The sequence below is a fragment of the Triticum urartu genome, chromosome 2 (genome assembly GCF_003073215.2).
Source record: "Triticum urartu cultivar G1812 chromosome 2, Tu2.1, whole genome shotgun sequence".
Taxonomy (NCBI): Eukaryota; Viridiplantae; Streptophyta; class Magnoliopsida; order Poales; family Poaceae; genus Triticum; species Triticum urartu.
Window position 1 is genome coordinate 171,464,680 of NC_053023.1, and position 18,752 is coordinate 171,483,431.

At 44.1% G+C, this 18,752-nt stretch overlaps 2 protein-coding genes across 2 annotated transcripts; both read left to right on the forward strand.

Annotated features, from left to right (window-relative positions):
- The first annotated feature begins 470 nt into the window (after positions 1–470).
- LOC125541351 lies at positions 471–1,215 on the forward strand. Its single transcript, XM_048704789.1, has one exon. The coding sequence runs from the start codon at positions 583–585 to the stop codon at positions 901–903; it is 321 nt and encodes a 106-aa protein (XP_048560746.1). The 5' UTR covers positions 471–582; the 3' UTR covers positions 904–1,215.
- Positions 1,216–15,177: 13,962 nt separating this feature from the next.
- LOC125536577 (cytochrome c6, chloroplastic) lies at positions 15,178–16,381 on the forward strand. The gene is made up of 5 exons (XM_048699816.1): positions 15,178–15,488; positions 15,629–15,711; positions 15,807–15,838; positions 15,934–15,997; positions 16,082–16,381. The coding sequence occupies exons 1-5, from the start codon at positions 15,260–15,262 to the stop codon at positions 16,220–16,222; spliced, it is 549 nt and encodes a 182-aa protein (XP_048555773.1). The 5' UTR covers positions 15,178–15,259; the 3' UTR covers positions 16,223–16,381.
- The last annotated feature ends 2,371 nt before the right edge of the window (positions 16,382–18,752 follow it).

Here is an 18,752-nt window from a genome sequence, read left to right on the forward strand (position 1 = left end):
GCGAGAGAGTGTGAGATCACTTAGCTCGCTGGGGCGGGTCTTATATAGACCGAGGCGCCGCCCGTACGCGTGCCCGCCGTGTGTATGCGTGGCGGGCGAGGGAGGGCGAGGGACGCGCATCATCCGGTCTTCACTGCGCCGCCCGTGAGGCATCAATGGCGCAGGCTGACCGACGCGGCAGCGCGGCAGCTTTGGTATTGATTCGCCGCGGGAAACGAAGCGATGAGAACGACGAAGGACCGAGAAGAGAGCCGTGTCGCTGATGCGGCGGGCCCACGGCTTTTTCGCGCCAAAACAGTTCGCCCGGCGCCCCCGGGCGTCCCCCAGCGCGCCGGGTTCGGCCTGGGTCCGCCGGCGCTGTTTTCAGCCTAGGCCAGCGAAAATCGGGTTCTTGGGAGCGCGACTGGACCGATTTTTCAGCATCAGTGTAAAAAAAACGCCTGGGAAGGCCTTCTGGGGGCGCGGCTGGAGATGCCGTAACCGGCGGGACGGCGGTCGTTTGTGACCAGGCAGACCACCAACAAATCCAGGAGCGGAGGGGCGATCAAAGGTGGGGCGGAAGCGCCGATCTCCCCCGATTCCATGAGCAGGAGCAGCGGCGGCGGCCGCGGGAGACAACAACCCGAGGCCGAATCTGCGGCCGTGCCCGTCCCGGGGCCCTGCGCCTCGACCCATCGGGCTCTCGCGGAGTGCCACCGCCGTGCCGCCCGCGGCCCGCTGCAGCCCGAGGTGCTGTGCCGGCACCTCAACCGGGCCCTGGCCGAGTGCGTGGTGAGCATGTGCTGCCCCGGCGAGACCGACGCCGTGCGCACGCTCTGCGGCAGCTCCGGCACCGCGCTCAAGCGCTCCCAGTGCGAGCGCGCGCGCATCGACCTCTCCCTCTGCCTCGAGGCCCATACATGACCTAGGCAACCCAAAACCAATGTCATCCGGTACATTCATATGCTGTTTTGTTGTATGATTTCCTGTAAATTCACTGATGTTGGAGATGTGGCCTGGTTCGGGAACACCCCTTTATGCATAGAGTGTATAGTAAGATAAGAGAGGATCCAGGGACTCTGGAGACAAGACGTGTTCTTGTTACTAAATAACTTCAATTCCAAATGCACGTTTCTAATCATGAATTACTAACTATTATCAGCTTACTGGATAATAGATTCGTTTATCTCCTTGTAACCTTGAAACAATGAATATTGTCTTTCATTTGCCCTTTCATCTCTCTCATTTTTCTGATTCATGCAGCAGTTATAGCTAGTGTTGCTGATTAGTGATTACAGTATGTGATTTAAATGTCGAAGCATGATTTCTGCTGAAATCTTACATGGCTATCTTCGGGCTTCCACATAACTGTGTTACTATGAAACCTTGTGCGGTGAAATTTTGTCCAAGTAAAAGTTTGTAGAGAAAAATATAAACATCTACAATACCAAATAAATATCAGTAGATATACTATGAAATATTATTTAGTGTATTTATTTGATTTTTTAATAGATGTCCATGTTTTTCTATAAGCTTGGCCAAACTTCAAATAGTTTGACTTATAACAAAACATATATTTTGGGAAAGAGGCAATATGACGACAGCAGCACATTGATAGATTCTTTTTTGGGTAAAGGTTTATAGGTTTTTACTTAACTCTGATCCAATGTATGATTTATTAAAGCTAAAGCTTTCAGATCGTCAGTTGTCCCTAAAAGAAAGAACACACGAAATTTGGTTCTTTTCAACTGTGAAAAGAGAGCTCTGAGGGCCATAAGTTCACTCCAGCCTTGATAACTACCCCCTCCGTCCCATAATATAAATAGCTTGCAAAACGATCTTATATTATGGGACGGAGGGACCGAGGGAGTAGTAGTTAGTTAGTCGCCTCTATGTTAGAAATACTAAAGATATTTTACCAGTTCCATATTCTCATTTCTCATCAATATCCTTTTTGATTAATTTATTTGACACTTTGTATCATTAAATTCAACATTTCTACCACCAATAGTGTATTCAAAGCATAAACGACATCACCCATAGTAGGCTCTATCTTGGCTTTGTAGCTTCATGCACTTGAGATTTTTGGGGGTCCGTCGTGAGGGTAGTGATGTTCTGGTGACCAGTTACGAAAATTGCAAGGATGCAGCAGAAATTAGACTTTTAGAGGCAGCAATCATGACCCTGACAGCAAAAACAGGTATCTTGCATTTGCTATTCTGAGATGAACAAACAATATGTTTGCTTTTGTTGGCTGGTCATGCACCATTGAGATTATCCATGACTTGAATTCCTTATAACCATCGGCTGTGTCCAATGTCTCTAGCTGACATCGGGTGAGTGTGCGCCGGCTGGAGCTGGGTGGCACATCGCATCAGTGTCTTAGTTTCACTGCGAACTCTGCTATGAAATCCTTGGTTTGACCAAAGCTTTTACTTATGCAGAAAAGCTTACAAGGTAATTTCAATATGGAGTTCTGTACATATTTCTTCTCTGTTATTAAATTTTAAAGGCCTGTTAGTATCTTCCCCATCGAAGTATTTGTTGATCTGATGTATCTGGATGTATTTAAAGCTAACCTCATATGGTGCCATGCTTGTAAAAGTTTGGTTGTTATTGGTGTGCATCGATCTGTTGAAGCAAAGTTAGATTTTGGCTGCTTCTCCGTCCATTTGTTGGCCGTGCATCTGGCCTTCTATTTCCCTAAAGCTATTTTGCTCAAAATCTGGAGAGAAAAGTATACTTTTCATCCCTCAATTCTTCGTGAAGTCTACATTTGGTCCCTCAACTCCAAAACCGAACAACTTGCACCCTTAACTACTGAAACCGGACAAGATTCATCCTTGGTCATGGTTTTGACCGGTTTTGGTGCTGTCCCACCCCGGTTTTGACCTGCTGACTCAAATTCGCGTACTTTTCCAATTCCGCTTAATGTTTTTAAATTCGGGTAGTTTTTTCAAATACGTGAACTTTTTAAAAATGTGTGTACTTTTTCCAAATCCGAGTACTTTTTCTAAGTTCACGTACTTTTTTAAATCCCCGTACTTTTTTAAAGTTCATGTGTTTTTTTCAAATTCATGTAATTTTTTTAAAATTGATGTACTTATTCATATTCGTGTACATTTTTTGCTTTTGAAAATTTTGTGTGAACTTAAAACGTACGCGGAATTGAATTTCTTTAACCCAAATTAGAAAAAAAAATTGTGGAGTTGAAAAATTATGTCAATTTGAAACAAGTATCTGAATTTCAAATAAAGTTCATGGATTGGAAAAGGAACACCGATTTGAAAAAAAAAACGCGAATTTGAGTCAGCACCGGTCAAAACCGGTGTCAGTTAGCACCAAAACCGGTCAAAATCAAGACCAGGGACGAACCTTGTCCGGTTTCGTTAGTTGAGGGTGCAAGTTGTCCGGTTTCGGAGTTGAGGGACCAAATCTAAACTTCACCGAAAGTTGAGGGACGAAAAGTATACTTTTCTCAAATCTGGATCCCTCGTGCCAGACCTTCGATTGTTATAATTTTGACTTCCGATATGATTGTACATCCGTCCTGGCAATTGAAGCGTACCCGTTACATTTGCTATGAAGATAAATGAGTGGATGGAAAGTTTACTCCTATATATAATGCGGTCTTCCTCTTGTCAATATAATTGCACCTGTCATGGTTTGATATCAGGAGGTTTGAGTGGATGAAAAAATATTCAAAAATCATTTCAATCAAAGGAGTTGTACGTGTTTTTAGATGAAAAAAAACTTGATAGCCAGGAAAAAACAAAATAATTTCACAAGAAGTTTAAGTGGATGGAATGTAGATGAATCCCAAGGAAAAAATCCCAAGGATTCCAATCTTGTGAATCAAACAACCAGTATAGAAAAATTCCTAAATATCCAATTCCTCCAAAAATCATGAAATTTCTACGAATCAAAGGAGTCATGTAGGGATTAGAATCAAAGGAGGCATGTAGGAGTTTGGTAGCACATGAAAAACAAAACAACCAATATAAAATTACTTTCTTGTCCACCTTGGGCCACATACGGGTCGTGAATACAATATTTTTCAGTCTCCCGCTCCCCAACCTAGGTGACAGGCGGTGGCTAATCTACCCTACTCCCCGGCGAATCCAAGGACCCCATCTCCCTTCGTCTGTAGCTTCGGTGTCGGGAGGAGGCGGGGACCCTAGGGCTTTGGTCTGGTGGTGGTTGGGCTCAAAATAAATTTAGCGTTTTTCCATTCTATGGTGGCGAGATGATGGTGTCGCCGTTGGCATGGAATAAAGTATTCTCGCCTCGCCCTCATTCCAATGATGTTTCTTCGTGTCGTCGGGAGGCGTATGGAAGATGGCGTGTCCCTAGATTTGTTCTCCGAGTTTTTCTTTTCTGCAGGCTTTCTCGATCGTGTCTTCGTATGGAGCAAACAATGTGGATGTATGTCTTACTCCAACTCTAGTTCTAACCAGGAAGGTTGGCTAGCCTCATCAGGAAGCATATGAGATTAGGGTTCCCCGACCTCGTCTAGCCGGAATTGGGGTATTCTATAAGCTCTCTTCATCATTTTCTTCACCCAGGCAACGATCTACTACGCAGATCATGTCTGCGCGCGTCTTCTGATCTACATTGACAACTTTCTGGTCATTGTTTCTACAAGCTCCTGGGTTTAAACATGTTTGCTTCGTTGTAACGGAGGCCTAAAGGCGGCAACGAGCTTTGGCCCGACATGTTGTAGGTGCATGAAGGAGGAGCAAGATTTTGATGCCCTCAAAGTTTTGGGTGTGTTTTTAAATTTCTGCAAGGGTATTTTTAATGTATTTGTGCTACTTTATATGTGACATTTGGTGTTTTTGCATACAAAAGCTAGATTCAACGCCAAAAATCCTATTAAATTCTGTTGAATCAAAGAAGGCCTAAAAATCCTAGTCGAAGGAGCACATATTTTTGTGGGTCAGCCTGACAAATTTTCTATTTGCCGCATAATGCGACAAACTGCCGGTGCTAGGCGAGTGGCCGAGTGACGGGTTGGCCCATTTTGCGTAGATAGATAAGGTACTACACTATTTGGTTTTTGGGAACCTATCAGAAGGTTCCTGACTGGTTTTGGGGTTCCTGTCCTTTTTTTCAATGGTTTTTCTTTTACTGTTTTCTTTTTCAAAAGTTTCCCTTTTTTAAATGTTTGGATGTTTTAAAAATGGTTACAGATTACAAAAATATTCCCTTTTAAAAATTGCTCAAGATATTCAAATAATGTTTCGAATTTAAAAAAACGTAAATTCAAAAATTTTCATAAATTTCAAAAAATTCTTGTGTTTTTATTTTTTTCAGGAATTTCATAAAAATTCCCTTTTTCATAGTTTGTTTGGGAATCTTCAAAAGATGTTAGCCTTTTTTCAAGAAATCTTCTTAATTCTGAAAAAATATTTGCATTTAAAAAATGGTTTATTTTTTCAAATGATGTTCAAAAATTTTGATTTTTTTTAATTTTCACAAACTATTTGCAATAAACTTGAATTTAGAAAATTAATTGTTCTAAATATTTATAAGTTGTTCACATTTTTCAAAAAGTGTTCAATATTTGGAAAACATAGGGTTTTAAAAAATGTTCACAAACTTGAAAAATATTTGCGTTTGAAAATGTATTCACCTTTTTCCAATGTTGATCGCATTTTTTAACAGAAATGTTAACGCCCACACGTGTGGGCGTTGACCATCTCGACCACACGTATCCATCACCGTCCAGTACTATATGCACGAATCTTGACACAATCCGACTGATTTTCTGTACCACGTAGGACAAGGCGTGTGTGTGATGTGTGACATAGTTCGCCCATACATCCGTTTTACCATATGGAGGGGTCGGTGTATGGGCGTTTAGCAGTTCACCCACACACCAATTTTCAGTCACGCATAAGGGCTGGTGTGTGGGTATTTGCCATCTCGCCCACACGCCCGTCTCCTCTCCCACACGTAAGCTGCTAGTTGCCATATGTTTTTGCAGCGCACATGGCAACTGTCTCTAGTGTGCTTTATAAGCAGGTGGCAACTCTCTTTTTTTACCCGACTTGCCATGTGTTTTTGCAGGGTACACGGCAACTGCCTAGTGTGCACGTAAGCAGATGGCAACTGTCTTTTACCGAGTTGCCATGTGTTTTTGCATGGTACATGGCAACTGCCCCAACGTGCACGTACATGGCAACTGCCCTAACGTGCACGTAAGCAGATGACAACTCTTCTTTTTTACATGGCAACTGCCCTAGCATGCTTGTGAGCACATGGCAACTCTCTCAACCGTCTAGTGTTAGTATATAGCAACTCCTAAAGTTATGAAATCATGGCAACTACATTAGATCAGACCATACATGGCAACTGCAGTTGAGCAACCATGGCAATTGCAGTTGTCCGACATGGCAACCGTAGTTCAGCGACATGGCAACTGCAGATAAATGAACATGGACGAGGGTCTGGACCATGGCAACTGCGGGCGCGCGGTGGGCGTCACGCGTCGCGTGCGGGACCAGAATGGTACGAGGCCTGACATACGGGCGTGTGGTCGTTATCAACTTCGCCCACACGCACACATGTGAGAGGGTTCAGAAAGGAAAAAAAGATGTGTGTGGGCATTAGTTGTTTTGCCCACACATAAATGTATGGGCTGGTTACTGTCCATCCCACACGAGGCGTGTGACACAACTACCCAATACACGACACGTGTGACAGTTATTGGGACCCTTTTTTAAACCTACTATAGTGAACCAAACAGCGCAGATACGTCTACGGTGAAAAACCTGTAGACACAGTGAAATTGGTCGCTATAGTGTGCGCTACGCCATCGTGCGCTGCTCGAGATTACCTCCGTCTGGTTTTATCAATCCTTCTTGTATTTTGAGTTAAGCTTTACGGAGTTGCTAAAAATCAGTCGACTGAGATTTTGCAAAGTCTCGGTCGACTGATCAGCTGTTCGATCGATGTTTGCTTGTAGATTCGCGCTGGGGCGCTTTGCCCTTTGTTTCGGCCTGTATAATACACGGACCGGCCCGTGTCTTTCTGTTGGAGCGTTGTCTAATGCTTGGGGCCGGCCTGGATTCGTGCGAGCATGTCGCTTTTTTTGTAGGCTGGGGCAAAGTGCTGGGGGTGCAGTAAATAAAGGGGGTGAAGAGGAAGTGGGACTCGTGGTAATTAAGAGAAGGGGAACGGCAAGTCAGTTCATTTCTTCCTTCTCTCTCTATTCTTCTCTGTCAAATCTGAAGATCTGCAGCGGAACGAAGAAATCGATGTGCTCCTCCACGGCCAGCGAGAGAACAGGCGGTGCTGCTGATGGAATAAGTGCCACCCCCTCCTTTTCTTGTTGTTTGTTTTGTTGGCGAGATGCAGTAGATCTGAGGGGATTTTGGGTTTCATTTTTTGTTTGGATCAAGTCCAGATTAGCAGCTTGAAGCATAGAATCGCTCCCCCTTTTTAATCAAACAGTGGCATGTAGTGTGTCCTCTTTTTTGTATGATTTTTCTTTCAGACTTTTGCCGTATCCATTTTCGTGAAATCAGTAGCATGTTTGAGGATTATTACGTACTGAACCCAAACCCTCTCATATCTATTACTGAACCTATCAGTAGGAGTGGCTCAGTCCCTTGTTTTGTTTTATTTTATATTTTGCTGAAACCCATTTAATCAATAGCATGTTTTTGAAATCTTTTCTCTGTATACGAGAGAGATTATTACTGAATCTATCACTAGGAGTGGGCATGTTTATTTGTTTTGTCATATTTTTTGTTGAACCCCTATTAATAAGTAGCAGTAGCATGTTTTTTCAGTTTTCTTGCTGAAACCCTATGAATCAGTACCATGTTCAATTTTTTTGTCTGGGATCAAGATAATGATTACTAAATGCATCACTAGCAGTGGTATGTCGATTTCTTCCATGTGTTCACACATTTTTTGTTTTAATTTGGTCTTTTGATAGATTCATCTTTTTATCTCTGCAACCCAATGTAAATATATTTTTGCTCATCAGCCGTCAATGCCAATGATAAATCATCATTATCTTGAAATCCTTTTTTTAAGCATGCAAGTTTCTCACTAAAATCATTAGCTGAATATGTATGCCTCGCACTAGCACAAATTTATGTTTGGCACCATTTTTATGTGCACAGGAGATGGTTTGCACAGTTTGTCTGAGCCCTTGTTGACCGCGAGAGCAGGGGAAGCGGCATCAGTATGTATGTCTGGAAGGAGTTCAAGAAGGGAGGGGGTAACTCCAGAGCCTCTGTTTCTTTTTTATTTGTCTTTTTTCATTTTCTGATCCTTGTTTCTTTTTTAGTGTGTACTCATCATCACATAATATATTGTTGAAGGTTGGCCCTTTCTTTTTTCTCCTTGAGTTTTGAAGCAGAGGGGAGCCCCTAGCTAACTAGTTGTTTACATTTAAATCATTGATTTTTTTATCTAGTGTGTTAAGTTCTTCCTGTGTGGTTAGAGAGGAAAGGACACTTACTGTCATAATAAGGATCTTTTCAGTACAAAAAAACAAGGGGTCATTTTAATAGTGTTTTGTAGCTTGGCTTACTTCCAGAAACCATGGCCATGATTTAACTAGCAGCAACTTTCTTTTGTGTTTTTATTAGTGTTTTACTAGCAACAATCTTTTTGTTAGTGTTTGTAGCTTGGCTTACTTCCAAAAACCATGTATGGTACAATTCATGGGTTACTTTTGCTAGATATTTTTGTTTTTAGTAACTGTATTTTTTACACTGATATGGCTGGTTCATGTTTAAGAGTTCAGTGTATATCTTTTTTAGCCATTTTTTACCCGTGTAGAACGTAGATTTGTAGAATTCACGGGTTGATGTTCATGTTCAACCCATGTAGGATTTTCAATCCAACAGTAGTTAAGAGAATTGGATAACACTCTTTATAGTTATCTGTTTTATTATTTATCTGATTCCATGTAGAATGTATAATTCAATGGGTTAATGTTCAAAGTGAACTTATTTTTTACTAGTTGATCCATGTAGGAATGTAGTTAACGTTTTCTTTTTGCTTTTTTCGGTCAAAAACAAATAGGTTGTTACATGCAATGAAAGGGTTTGTTCCGACAACCTGACGGGAGATAGGTCGACAACCTGACGGGAGATAGGTTGACATTCAAGGCAAACAAACGTACATACACTGTGAAGTGTCACAAGGGGCGCAAGCAGAGTGCATTGTATGGGAGAGGGTGGAGAAAGTTTGTTGCACACAACAAGCTGGGGAAGGGTCAGATGGTTTTGTTCTACTTGGACCAACATTCACCAAGGGCGGTTGTTTGCGTGGTCTAGTTTGGAAACACTGAAGATGTTAGGGGGAGGATCAAGTTGTTTTCTGAAACCCTAACTTTATAGTTGACTATCTTCCTCTCGCTTAGCATCAGATCCCCATTTCTCCATGCACATTACCTTTTTAAAATGTTATTTTGTAGCCATTATTTTTTAGTAAAGCATAGTTTCCATTTTGTCGATTTTTTTCCTTCAACAAGGAGTTAGACTATCAGGTCCGACTCATTGGTTTTGATTATTTCCATTCCTATTGATGGAAAAAAATGCAGTTAGGCATTAGTAATTTTTTAGGGTGACGTTAATTAGTAGTAGATGTAGTTCATCTCTTTTGCATTTTCTTGGGATAAGGTGTTAATCAGTAGTAGATGTAATCCTAGTGAACTTTTTAAATGTCATTGTCTTGTAGGGGCTTTTTTTAACCACAGAATGCTTTTCTTGGAGCTAATCCTTATGTGAAAAGCATCTTCTTCCACTTTGTTAAGTCATTCGTGTGTGAGCTTTTTTTGTTTTGCATCTATTGCAACCTTAAGTCAATAGTAAAGCTCAATTTTATGTCAAGAAATGCATGCATTTTTTTGTTTTTTGTTTTTTGTTTTTGGCAGTATGATCCCTCACAGCTTTTTACTTTTCTTACTCCACCAACAGGAATGGTGTGCCCAGTTTACCACGCATACTGCCAAAATGAAAATGGTCGGAGATTCGGCATCTATGTCTGTGATGCCAACGGAATCTTTCCCGTATAGTACTCCTGTCCACAATTTTCCCTTCTATTTTGTTTGTTCTGAATTTTTTCTATTTTTTTACGTTTATTATTGTTCTGTTTTTCCATATCGTCCCATGCTCTGCAAGGAACAAGTTTGCTCAGTTGCCAGGCGGTTATATGAATTTCAAAGCGCACAGCCGCGGGTACATTGTGGAAGTGTATAGGGGGGCACAAACTACTCGCCTTGGTGGTGATGACTGGAAGAAGTTCATTGCGGACTTCAAGCTGGGCTATCGGGAGTTGGTCCTTTTCTATATGATTGTACGGATGCCTAGGGCACTTGTCGGAGAGGGCGGCGGGGAGAGAGAGGGGGCCAATCGCATGTCCAACGACAGTCATGCAATTGCATGTCCTCTAACTTGGTTGCAACTGAGGCTTTGTTTCGTCAAAGGGAGCATGGACAACAAGGCGAGAGGAGGGAGGGTCAGTTGCATGTCCCGCACTAGTCATGCAACTGCAAGTGTCGCCCCCGGTTGCAATTGCATGCCTTCCACCATGATTGCAATTAGGGCTTTGTTTTGTCGGAGGGGCGGCGAGGAGGGGGAGGGGTCAGTTGCATGTCCAACTACAGTCATGCAACTGCATGTCTTCCAACATACTTGCAACTGGGGGCCTTTTCTTTTGTTGAATGGGGGGGGGGTAAGAGTGAGGACGCCAGTTGCATGTCAAACTATAGTCACGCAACTACATGTCTTCTAACTTGGTTGTAATTAGGGGCCTTTGTTTTGTCGGAGGGGCAGCTGGAAGAGAGAGGGTTCCAGTTGCATGTCCTACACTATTCACGCAATTGCATGTCTTCTAACTTGGTTACAATTGCACGTCTCTTAAATTGGTTGCAACTGGGTTTTTTTGTCGGAGGGACCGATGATGAGAGGGACCAGTTCTATGTCCAACTATAGTTACGCAACTGCATGTCTTCTAACTTGGTTGCAACTTGGGGGGGGGGCTTTGTTATGTCGGAGGGGGTGCCATGAAGAGAAAGGGCGCCAATTGCATGTACAACTATTCACACAATTGCATGCCTTCTAACTTGGTTGCAACTGCACGTCTTCTAACTTGTTTGCAACTGGGCTTTTGTTTTGGTGGAGGGGCCGACGAGGAAAGGGGCCAGTTGCATGTCCAACTATAGTCACGCAACTGCATGTCTTCTAACTTGGTTGCAACTGGTGGACTTTGTTTTGTCGGAGGGGGCGACACAAAGAGAAAGTGGGCCACTTGCATGTCCCACACTAGTCACGCAACTGCATGTCTTCTAACTTGGTTGTAATTGCGGCCTTTGTTTTGTCGGAGGGGGCGGTGGGAAGAGAGATGGCGCCAGTTGCACGTCCAACTTTAATCACACAACTACATGTCTTCTAACTTGGTTGCAATGGGGGGGTGTTGTTTTGTCAGAGGGGGCGACGCCAAGAGAAAGGGGCTAGTTGCATGTCCCACACTAGTCATGCAACTGCATGTCTTCCAACATGGTCGCAACTATGCGTCTTCTAACTTGGTTGCAACTGGGCTTTTGTTATGTCGAAGGGGCCGACAAGGAGAGGGGCCAGTTGCATGTCCCACACTAGTCACGCAACCGCATGTCTTCTAACTTGGTTGTAATTGCGACCTTAGTTTTGTCAGAGGGTGCCGTGGGAAGAGAGAGGGCGCCAGTTGCATGTCCAACTATAGTCACGCAACTGCTTGTCTTCCAACTTGGTTGCAACTGCACGTCTTCTAACTTGGTTGCAACTAGGCTTTTGTTTTGTCGAAGGGGCTGACGAGGAGAGGGGCCGGTCGCATGTCCAACTGCATGTCTTCCAACATGGTTGCAACTGGGGGCTTTGCTTTGTTAGAGGTGGCATCAGATAGAGGGAGGGACGGTGGGGAGAGAGGGTAACTATTCATGCAATTGTAAGCGTTGTCTCTGGACTACAACTGCACGTCTTTTACCAACATAGTTATGAATAGGCTTTTTTACTTTATCGGAAGGGGCATCGGGGAGAGGGGGCCAATCTTTGTGGATCAGGTAAGGTATCCCCCCTCCCCCCTCCCCGCGCGCCTCTACCCCCGTTGTGCGTCACACGAGCACCGCAACAATCCCATTTGCCATGTTCGTTAGCACAAAAGAAGTGCCCCAATCTCACAATTAGCTTTGTGTTTGGGGCCGGAGCGTAGGGGGCAGGGGCAATTTTCATGACCCCCCCCCCCCCCCCCCCCCCCCCCCTTACAGGTAAATTTTATTTGTTGAAAATGGGCCTGCTGAAATGCATGGTGTATGGTCTGAAATTAGTGAGAGCAATCGATGTGCTGTTATTCATGTAATTGGGGTAGTAGGATTGATGAATCTTTGAGCGTAGCCTGCCTGCATGCATGCCTCCACTCCATAGCTTCAGCTTCAGTAGTGCTGATGCATAATGGTGCAAGTGAATTCAGTTTTCTAAAACTATAGATGTAGTGCTTGGTACTATCTTTTATACTATATTTTGGGACGGAGGGAGTATCTCAATAGCATCTTTTTTGCTTGTCCCCTGGACTGGAGTGTCCAGCTCACTTGTCCTAGTAGTTCACTGCAACTCTAGCTCACTCCAAGTTTCGGGATCTCTTAGGTCCGCTGCGACCACAACAGCTAGCAGTTCCGTTGAAAATGGGCCTGCTGAAATGCATGGAGTATAGTTTGATTTTTTGTGTGTCAAACCACTGAGGCTGACAAACATCATGGGCGTGAGCCCAAATCAAGTAGTGGGTCCATTTTTTTGTTGGCTAGGGCTCCTGATTCAGGCGCGAATCATGTTTTTTGAGGGATTTGCTAGTGCGGATTATTCGGAATTTTTGGTGCCTTTTTTTCCTTTGTGTGAATCCTGATTTTCAGGGGGTCTAATTAGTGTTTTTAGATGGGGACTTCAGTGCTAAGTTATATGGAGGAAATACGTTATTTTACAGGTGTTGGGGCAGGTTAAGTGGCAACTCCAGTTTTCAGTGCCTCTGTATTCCGTCTTTGACATTTGTTAGAACTTGAGAGGTAGTAAGAGGGGAAGAACTTAGATGATGGGCTTTGAATGGATTTTAGTTGGGAGATCTCATCGTCTAATAATGTCTGGAATAGAACATTAGAGGTGTTCATTTGACCTGCTGATCTGAATGTGAGTAAATGTAATTTATAGAACCACATGCTGCATTTATTTATTTTGTAAATTGAAGAGTGATTTACCGAAGAAATATGGCAGTGTTCCTGGTTATAGGTGTTCGGTTTTATAGAAGCAGTTACTCCTTTTATTTTCAGTTTTTTGTGGTGGCTGAGCCAACTTCTTTTTCGTTACATGTTAACATTTCTAAAGCATCGCATAGCTTTTTTCTGTGTTAAATCAATTTGTGATATATGTTGACATAGTTTAGTGCCTATTTTATGAGCAGGCTCTCATGGATGCCCACAAGCAGATTGCACGCAAGATAGAAACTAAAACCGAGGCCTCCTTGAAAGGAGCAGGTAAACAGCCTAAAACTCTATGCACTCAGTCTCTTTTCTGTGTTTGATTTTTAACCACTTTTTTTCTACAGTTGTTATGAGTCTTATCATCAATTCTTATTTTCACATGGGATCCTAGAGAAGGCTAAAGCTGAAACAAGAGATTGGCTTAACAGTGTGGTATGTTAAATGCATCACCTGGTATGATTAGTCTTTTATGCTGTCATTTATCTACACGTCTGTTGTTGGCTTACCGGAAACACGAGCAAACAAAGAAATTACCTGCAACATATATGTCTTGTATTGTTGTTTCTCTTTTGCCTAGAGTATGTTCGAATGACACAAGTTACCCGCAACACTAATGTATCATATACATTTTTATGAATACAGCCACACACAGGTACAAATATTGAAGACGAAGACAGAGAGCAGGGTCTTGAAGATACAAATTTAGAAGAGAGAGATCACTGACACTGAAGTATCAGAGGGTTTGCTGTATGAAGAAGTTGTGACGTTGTATGAAGCATTAGAGAAGGAACCAAGACCTGGCAGAGTTGTTTAGCTACACAAATGGGCCTTACATTTTTCTGCTGTCTTTTTGTTGCGTCCATGGACAGGGAGGAAGGTAAAACGGGCTAAACAAACAGACAACACACAAGAAAAAACAAAACAAAAAGCCCACACCCCAAGCCCACCACATGGGAAGTTAAAACCCAACAGTGAGGGAGGTGAAACAGGCCTCAGCTGACTGAGACTTCGAGACTTCGCGAAGTCTCAGTCGACTGAGATCTAGACAGACTCTAAACTTTAACCATTAAATCACGTAGCCGTCACCTCCTTTCCCACACTTGAGGTTTTTCTCGCGTCCCGCCGATGCCGTTTCGCCTCGTCTCCGGTGGGCCTTACGGCCATAGAGGCGTGGTGTATACCGATCCTTGCCGGTGTGAGGGTTCAGTTTCTAGATGTTACTTTGAGTTTTGTTAGGGTTTGTGTCCTATTCAAGAAGACGAGACTGCGAGTGCTTTCTGAAGATGGAATAAGGTTTTCTCTGGTTAGCCTCGTTTTCGTGGTGCGTCTAGCACCGTCGGTGTGCGTGTGCAAATGTGTTTCCGACGGATCTATCTTTGGTGGAGCTGCTCGGATCTGTTCGTCGTTCGTCTACGTTCATGTTTCTTCAGGTTGGATCCTTCTGATTTACGCTACTTTTTATCTGCGACAGTTGCTGTTCTGGTGCGCTGATTCTATGGGGCCTTATCATGATGACTTTCCGACTATCTATTACACAAGTTTTAGCCGGCTCCGACAAGGGAAGGGCGATGACGACGACGTGTCTTTGGCTCGCTTCAGTTCTTCTAATCGTCGCAGGGCGGTCTATAAATCTGGATGTAATTTTTGTTATTTCTTGTGTTCATTGTACTGTCAATGTCAAGATGAGAAAAACTAACTAACAAAAATAAGTTATATACCAGTAGAATATTATCATTGGAAATCTCTTTTGACTATGAATCCAACACTATAACTTTTGTGACATACAAAGTATATTTTCATATTTTGTTAGGGCACGAAATACAAATGGACCAGTCAACCGGACGGAGGTAATACGTTGCAAACGGTCTGGCCCAGTCGGACCCTTGTGCGTGCGTGGCCTCGCTATTGGACGCAACGAGCGTCCAATAGAATCTCCCCAACCCAATCCTTGCACCTGCTACTACTACGTGTCTTCTCCTTGAACCACGTTCTTTATCTTACCTCGAGCGAGGCAACCGGCAGCAGCCTCCGATGCCAAGGGCCAGTGGGCGCGCGATGCACCAGCTTCCCCTGGCCGCGCGGCCGCCGGCGCCGCGGTCTCACTGTTCTCGGAGTAGGTCGGCGTGCCGCTGCAGCCTGAAGCAGGCGCCTGCCTCTCTCGCCGTGGCCGCAAGACGGTGCGCGGCCGCGCCGCTCTTGGCCGCGTCTCTCCTCCTCGCCGCCGCCGCGACTCCTGGCATTCCTGCCGGTACTCCACCAGGTTTGCCTAGCCTGCCGCTTGTCAGTAGAGATGCTTGTTCTAGACTTCGATCCATTGCATGCACTGTGCACACCAGGTGTGGCAAAATATACGGTGAATTTTGCTTGTCGATCGACCACATGGCATTTATTTTTGCGCAGCGTTTGCCCAATCCCAAGGCGCGGCGCTGTTCCGGAAGGCGTGCATCGGGTGCCACGACACGGGAGGGAACATCCTACAGCCGGTGAGTTTGCTGAAATCCCTTGCACGGTCGTAACGACTGTAAATTCCAGGTTCAGATCATCGTCTGTTCTGAGCTTGCTCCTTGATCATGTCCAGGGAGCCACCCTCTCCATGAAGGATCTTGAGAGGTATGGCAGAGCCATTTGTTAAACTACAGCTTGCATGAAATTTCTTGTCCGGTCTATATTGACTGTGGCAAAGAGAAATTTTGAATTTGCTTCAGGAATGGAGTTGCCACGGAGGAAGAGATATACAACATTACTTATTACGGGAAGGGAAGGATGCCGGTACGTAAAATTTGCACCCATTATGTACGTCGTTGACAGGAGTAAACGTTTTGCAACTATGAATGAGCTTCATCGTGTGTGTAGGGTTATGGAGAGCAATGCACGCCGAGAGGGCAGTGTACCTTCGGCCCCCGGCTGCCTGAAGACGATATCAAGATGCTTGCAGCATTTGTCAAATCGCAAGCAGAGAACGGGTGGCCAAAGATCGACGGTGATGTCGAGTGATCCGATTACGGCTGAACACGAGGTGCTAGCTCCATTTCGCGAGGAGGCTGAAACCATAACTGTTTATGAGGTTAATATTTTTTTTGACTCGCAAGCAAACCGTAGAACAATTGTTCTAAATAATTTTACATTAATAAAATGAAAATAGTTATTCACGTAGACGAAGATTAAAGTATCTACAGCCGGATTTGGCAAATCCGACCCCTCAAACACACGCGGACGGGTGCGTCCGCGGACAGTGACCGACCACCTCTCAAAAAACGCATTCCACATTCGGATACCTCAAATTAAAAACCTCAAATCCATATTATTACATGCAACGTGAAATCTAATCTACGTGGAGCTCGTCCGGTTCCACTCCCCGCTCGCCGGCTCCGCCCTAGCCATGTCCGGCGGCCGGCAAGGTAGGGTAGGGCATGAGACACGAGCTGGCTCACGGGACTCAAGGCCCCGTCGTCTCCCATGCCCTACTCTTTCTCGCGGAGACCGGTACCCAAACGGTGTTGTTGGATGTCAGATCGATGATGAATTCATCTGGGGACGAGCCGCCGACGTCCACCACAATGCGGTTGCGGCGCCCGGACTGATGCGCCATACGGTGCGCCGGAGAATGCGACTCCGCCTCGCCGACATCCGTCGCCGCGAGGGCTGCTGCCACCTCCCACACCCGGTGCCTTGCATGGCGGGCACGCCGTGCCATGGCCTCGTCGGATGAGGCCCATGGTGCGTCTCGATACTCGGCGCGTCACTGGAGGGGTTGCGCGTCCGCCAACGCGTTCGGACGCTGATACGTCTCCAATGTATCTACAATTTTTGATTGTTCCATGTTATTGTATTATTTGTTTTGGATGTTTTATATGCATTAATATGCTATTTTATACTCCCTTCGTCCAAAAATACTTGTCATCAAAATGGATAAAAAGGGATGTATCTAGAACTAAAATACGTCTACATACATCCCCTTTTATTCATTTTGATGATAAGTATTTCCGGACGGAGGGAGTATGACTTTGGGGACTAACCTATTAACCTAGAGCCCAGTGCCACTTCCTGTTTTTTTTCCTTATTTTAGAGTTTCGCAGAAAAGGAATACCAAACGAAGTCCAAATGAAATGAAACTTTCACGATGATTTTTCTTGGACCAGAAGACACCCAGAGGACTTGGAGTGCACGTCGGGAAAGTCATGAGGCTACCACAAGGACGAAGGGCACGCCCCCCACCCTTGTGGGCCTCTCGTGACTCCACCGACCTATTTCTTCCGCCTATATATTCTCAAATATTCCAAAACCTATCAGGAGAGCCACGAAAACACCTTTCCGCCATCGCAACCTTCTATACCCATGAGATCCCATCTAGGGGCCTTTCCCGGTGTCCTGTCGGAGGGGATTCGATCACGGAGGGCTTCTACATCAACACCATTGCCTCTCCGATGAAGCGTGAGTAGTTTACGTCAGACCTAAGGGTCCATAACTAGTAGCTAGATGGCTTCTTCTCTCTCTTTGATTCTCAATACCATGTTCTCCTCGATGTTTTTGGAGATCTATTCGATGTAATACTCTTTTGCGGTGTGTTTGCCGAGATCCAATGAATTGTGTATTTATGATCAGCTTATCTATGAATATTATTTGAATCTCCTCTGAATTCTTATATGCATGATTTGATATCTTTGCAAGTCTCTTCGAACTATCGATTTGGTTTGGCCAACTAGATTGTTTTTTCTTGCAATGGGAGAAGTGCTTAGCTTTGGGTTCAATCTTGTGGTGCTCAATCCCAGTGACAGAAGGGGAACCGTCACATATTGTATTGTTGCCATCGATGATAACAAGATGGGGTTTTCATCATATTGATTGAGTTTATCCCGCTACAGCATGTCATCTTACTTAATGCATTACTCTATTCTTATGAACTTAATACTCTAGATGCAGGCAGGAGTCGGTAGATGTGTGGAGTAATAGTAGTAGATGCAGGCAGGAGTCGGTCTACTTGATACGGATGTGATGCCTATGTTCATGATCATTGCCTTAGACATCGTCATAACTTTGTGTTTTTCTATCAATTGATCGGCAGTAATTTGTTTACCCACCATAATAATTTCTATCTTGAGAGAAGTCTCTAGTGAAACCTATGGCCCCCGGGTCTACTTTCCATCATATAAGTTTCTGGTCTATAATTTTAGTTTCCTATTTACTTCTTTTGTAATCTTTTACTCTCCGTTTCATAAACCAAAATTACCAAAAATATTACTTTACTGTTTATCCATCTCTATTAGATCTCACTTTGCAAATAATTGTGAAGGGATTGACAACCCCTTTATCGCATTGGGTGCAAGTTGGTGTTTGTTTGTGCAGGTATTCGGTGACTTGTGCGTTGTCTCCTACTGGATTGATACCTTAGTTCCCGAAACTGAGGAAAATACTTACTCTACTTTGCTGCATCACCCTTTTCTCTTCAAGGGAAAAATCAACGCAAGCTCAAGAAGTAGCAGGAAGAATTTCTGGCGCCGTTGCCGGGGAGATCTACGCCAAGTCA

What these genes read in the sequence shown, in the direction of transcription:
- LOC125541351 (XM_048704789.1), top strand. Translation starts at nt 583, where the DNA reads ATGAGCAGGAGCAGCGGCGGCGGCCGCGGGAGACAACAACCCGAGGCC.
- LOC125536577 (XM_048699816.1), top strand. Translation starts at nt 15,260, where the DNA reads ATGCCAAGGGCCAGTGGGCGCGCGATGCACCAGCTTCCCCTGGCCGCG. An exon ending in TCCTGCCGGTACTCCACCAG is followed by an intron (nt 15,489 to 15,628) that starts GTTTGCCTAGCC and finishes ATTTTTGCGCAG; the next exon opens with CGTTTGCCCAATCCCAAGGC. An exon ending in TCCATGAAGGATCTTGAGAG is followed by an intron (nt 15,839 to 15,933) that starts GTATGGCAGAGC and finishes AATTTGCTTCAG; the next exon opens with GAATGGAGTTGCCACGGAGG.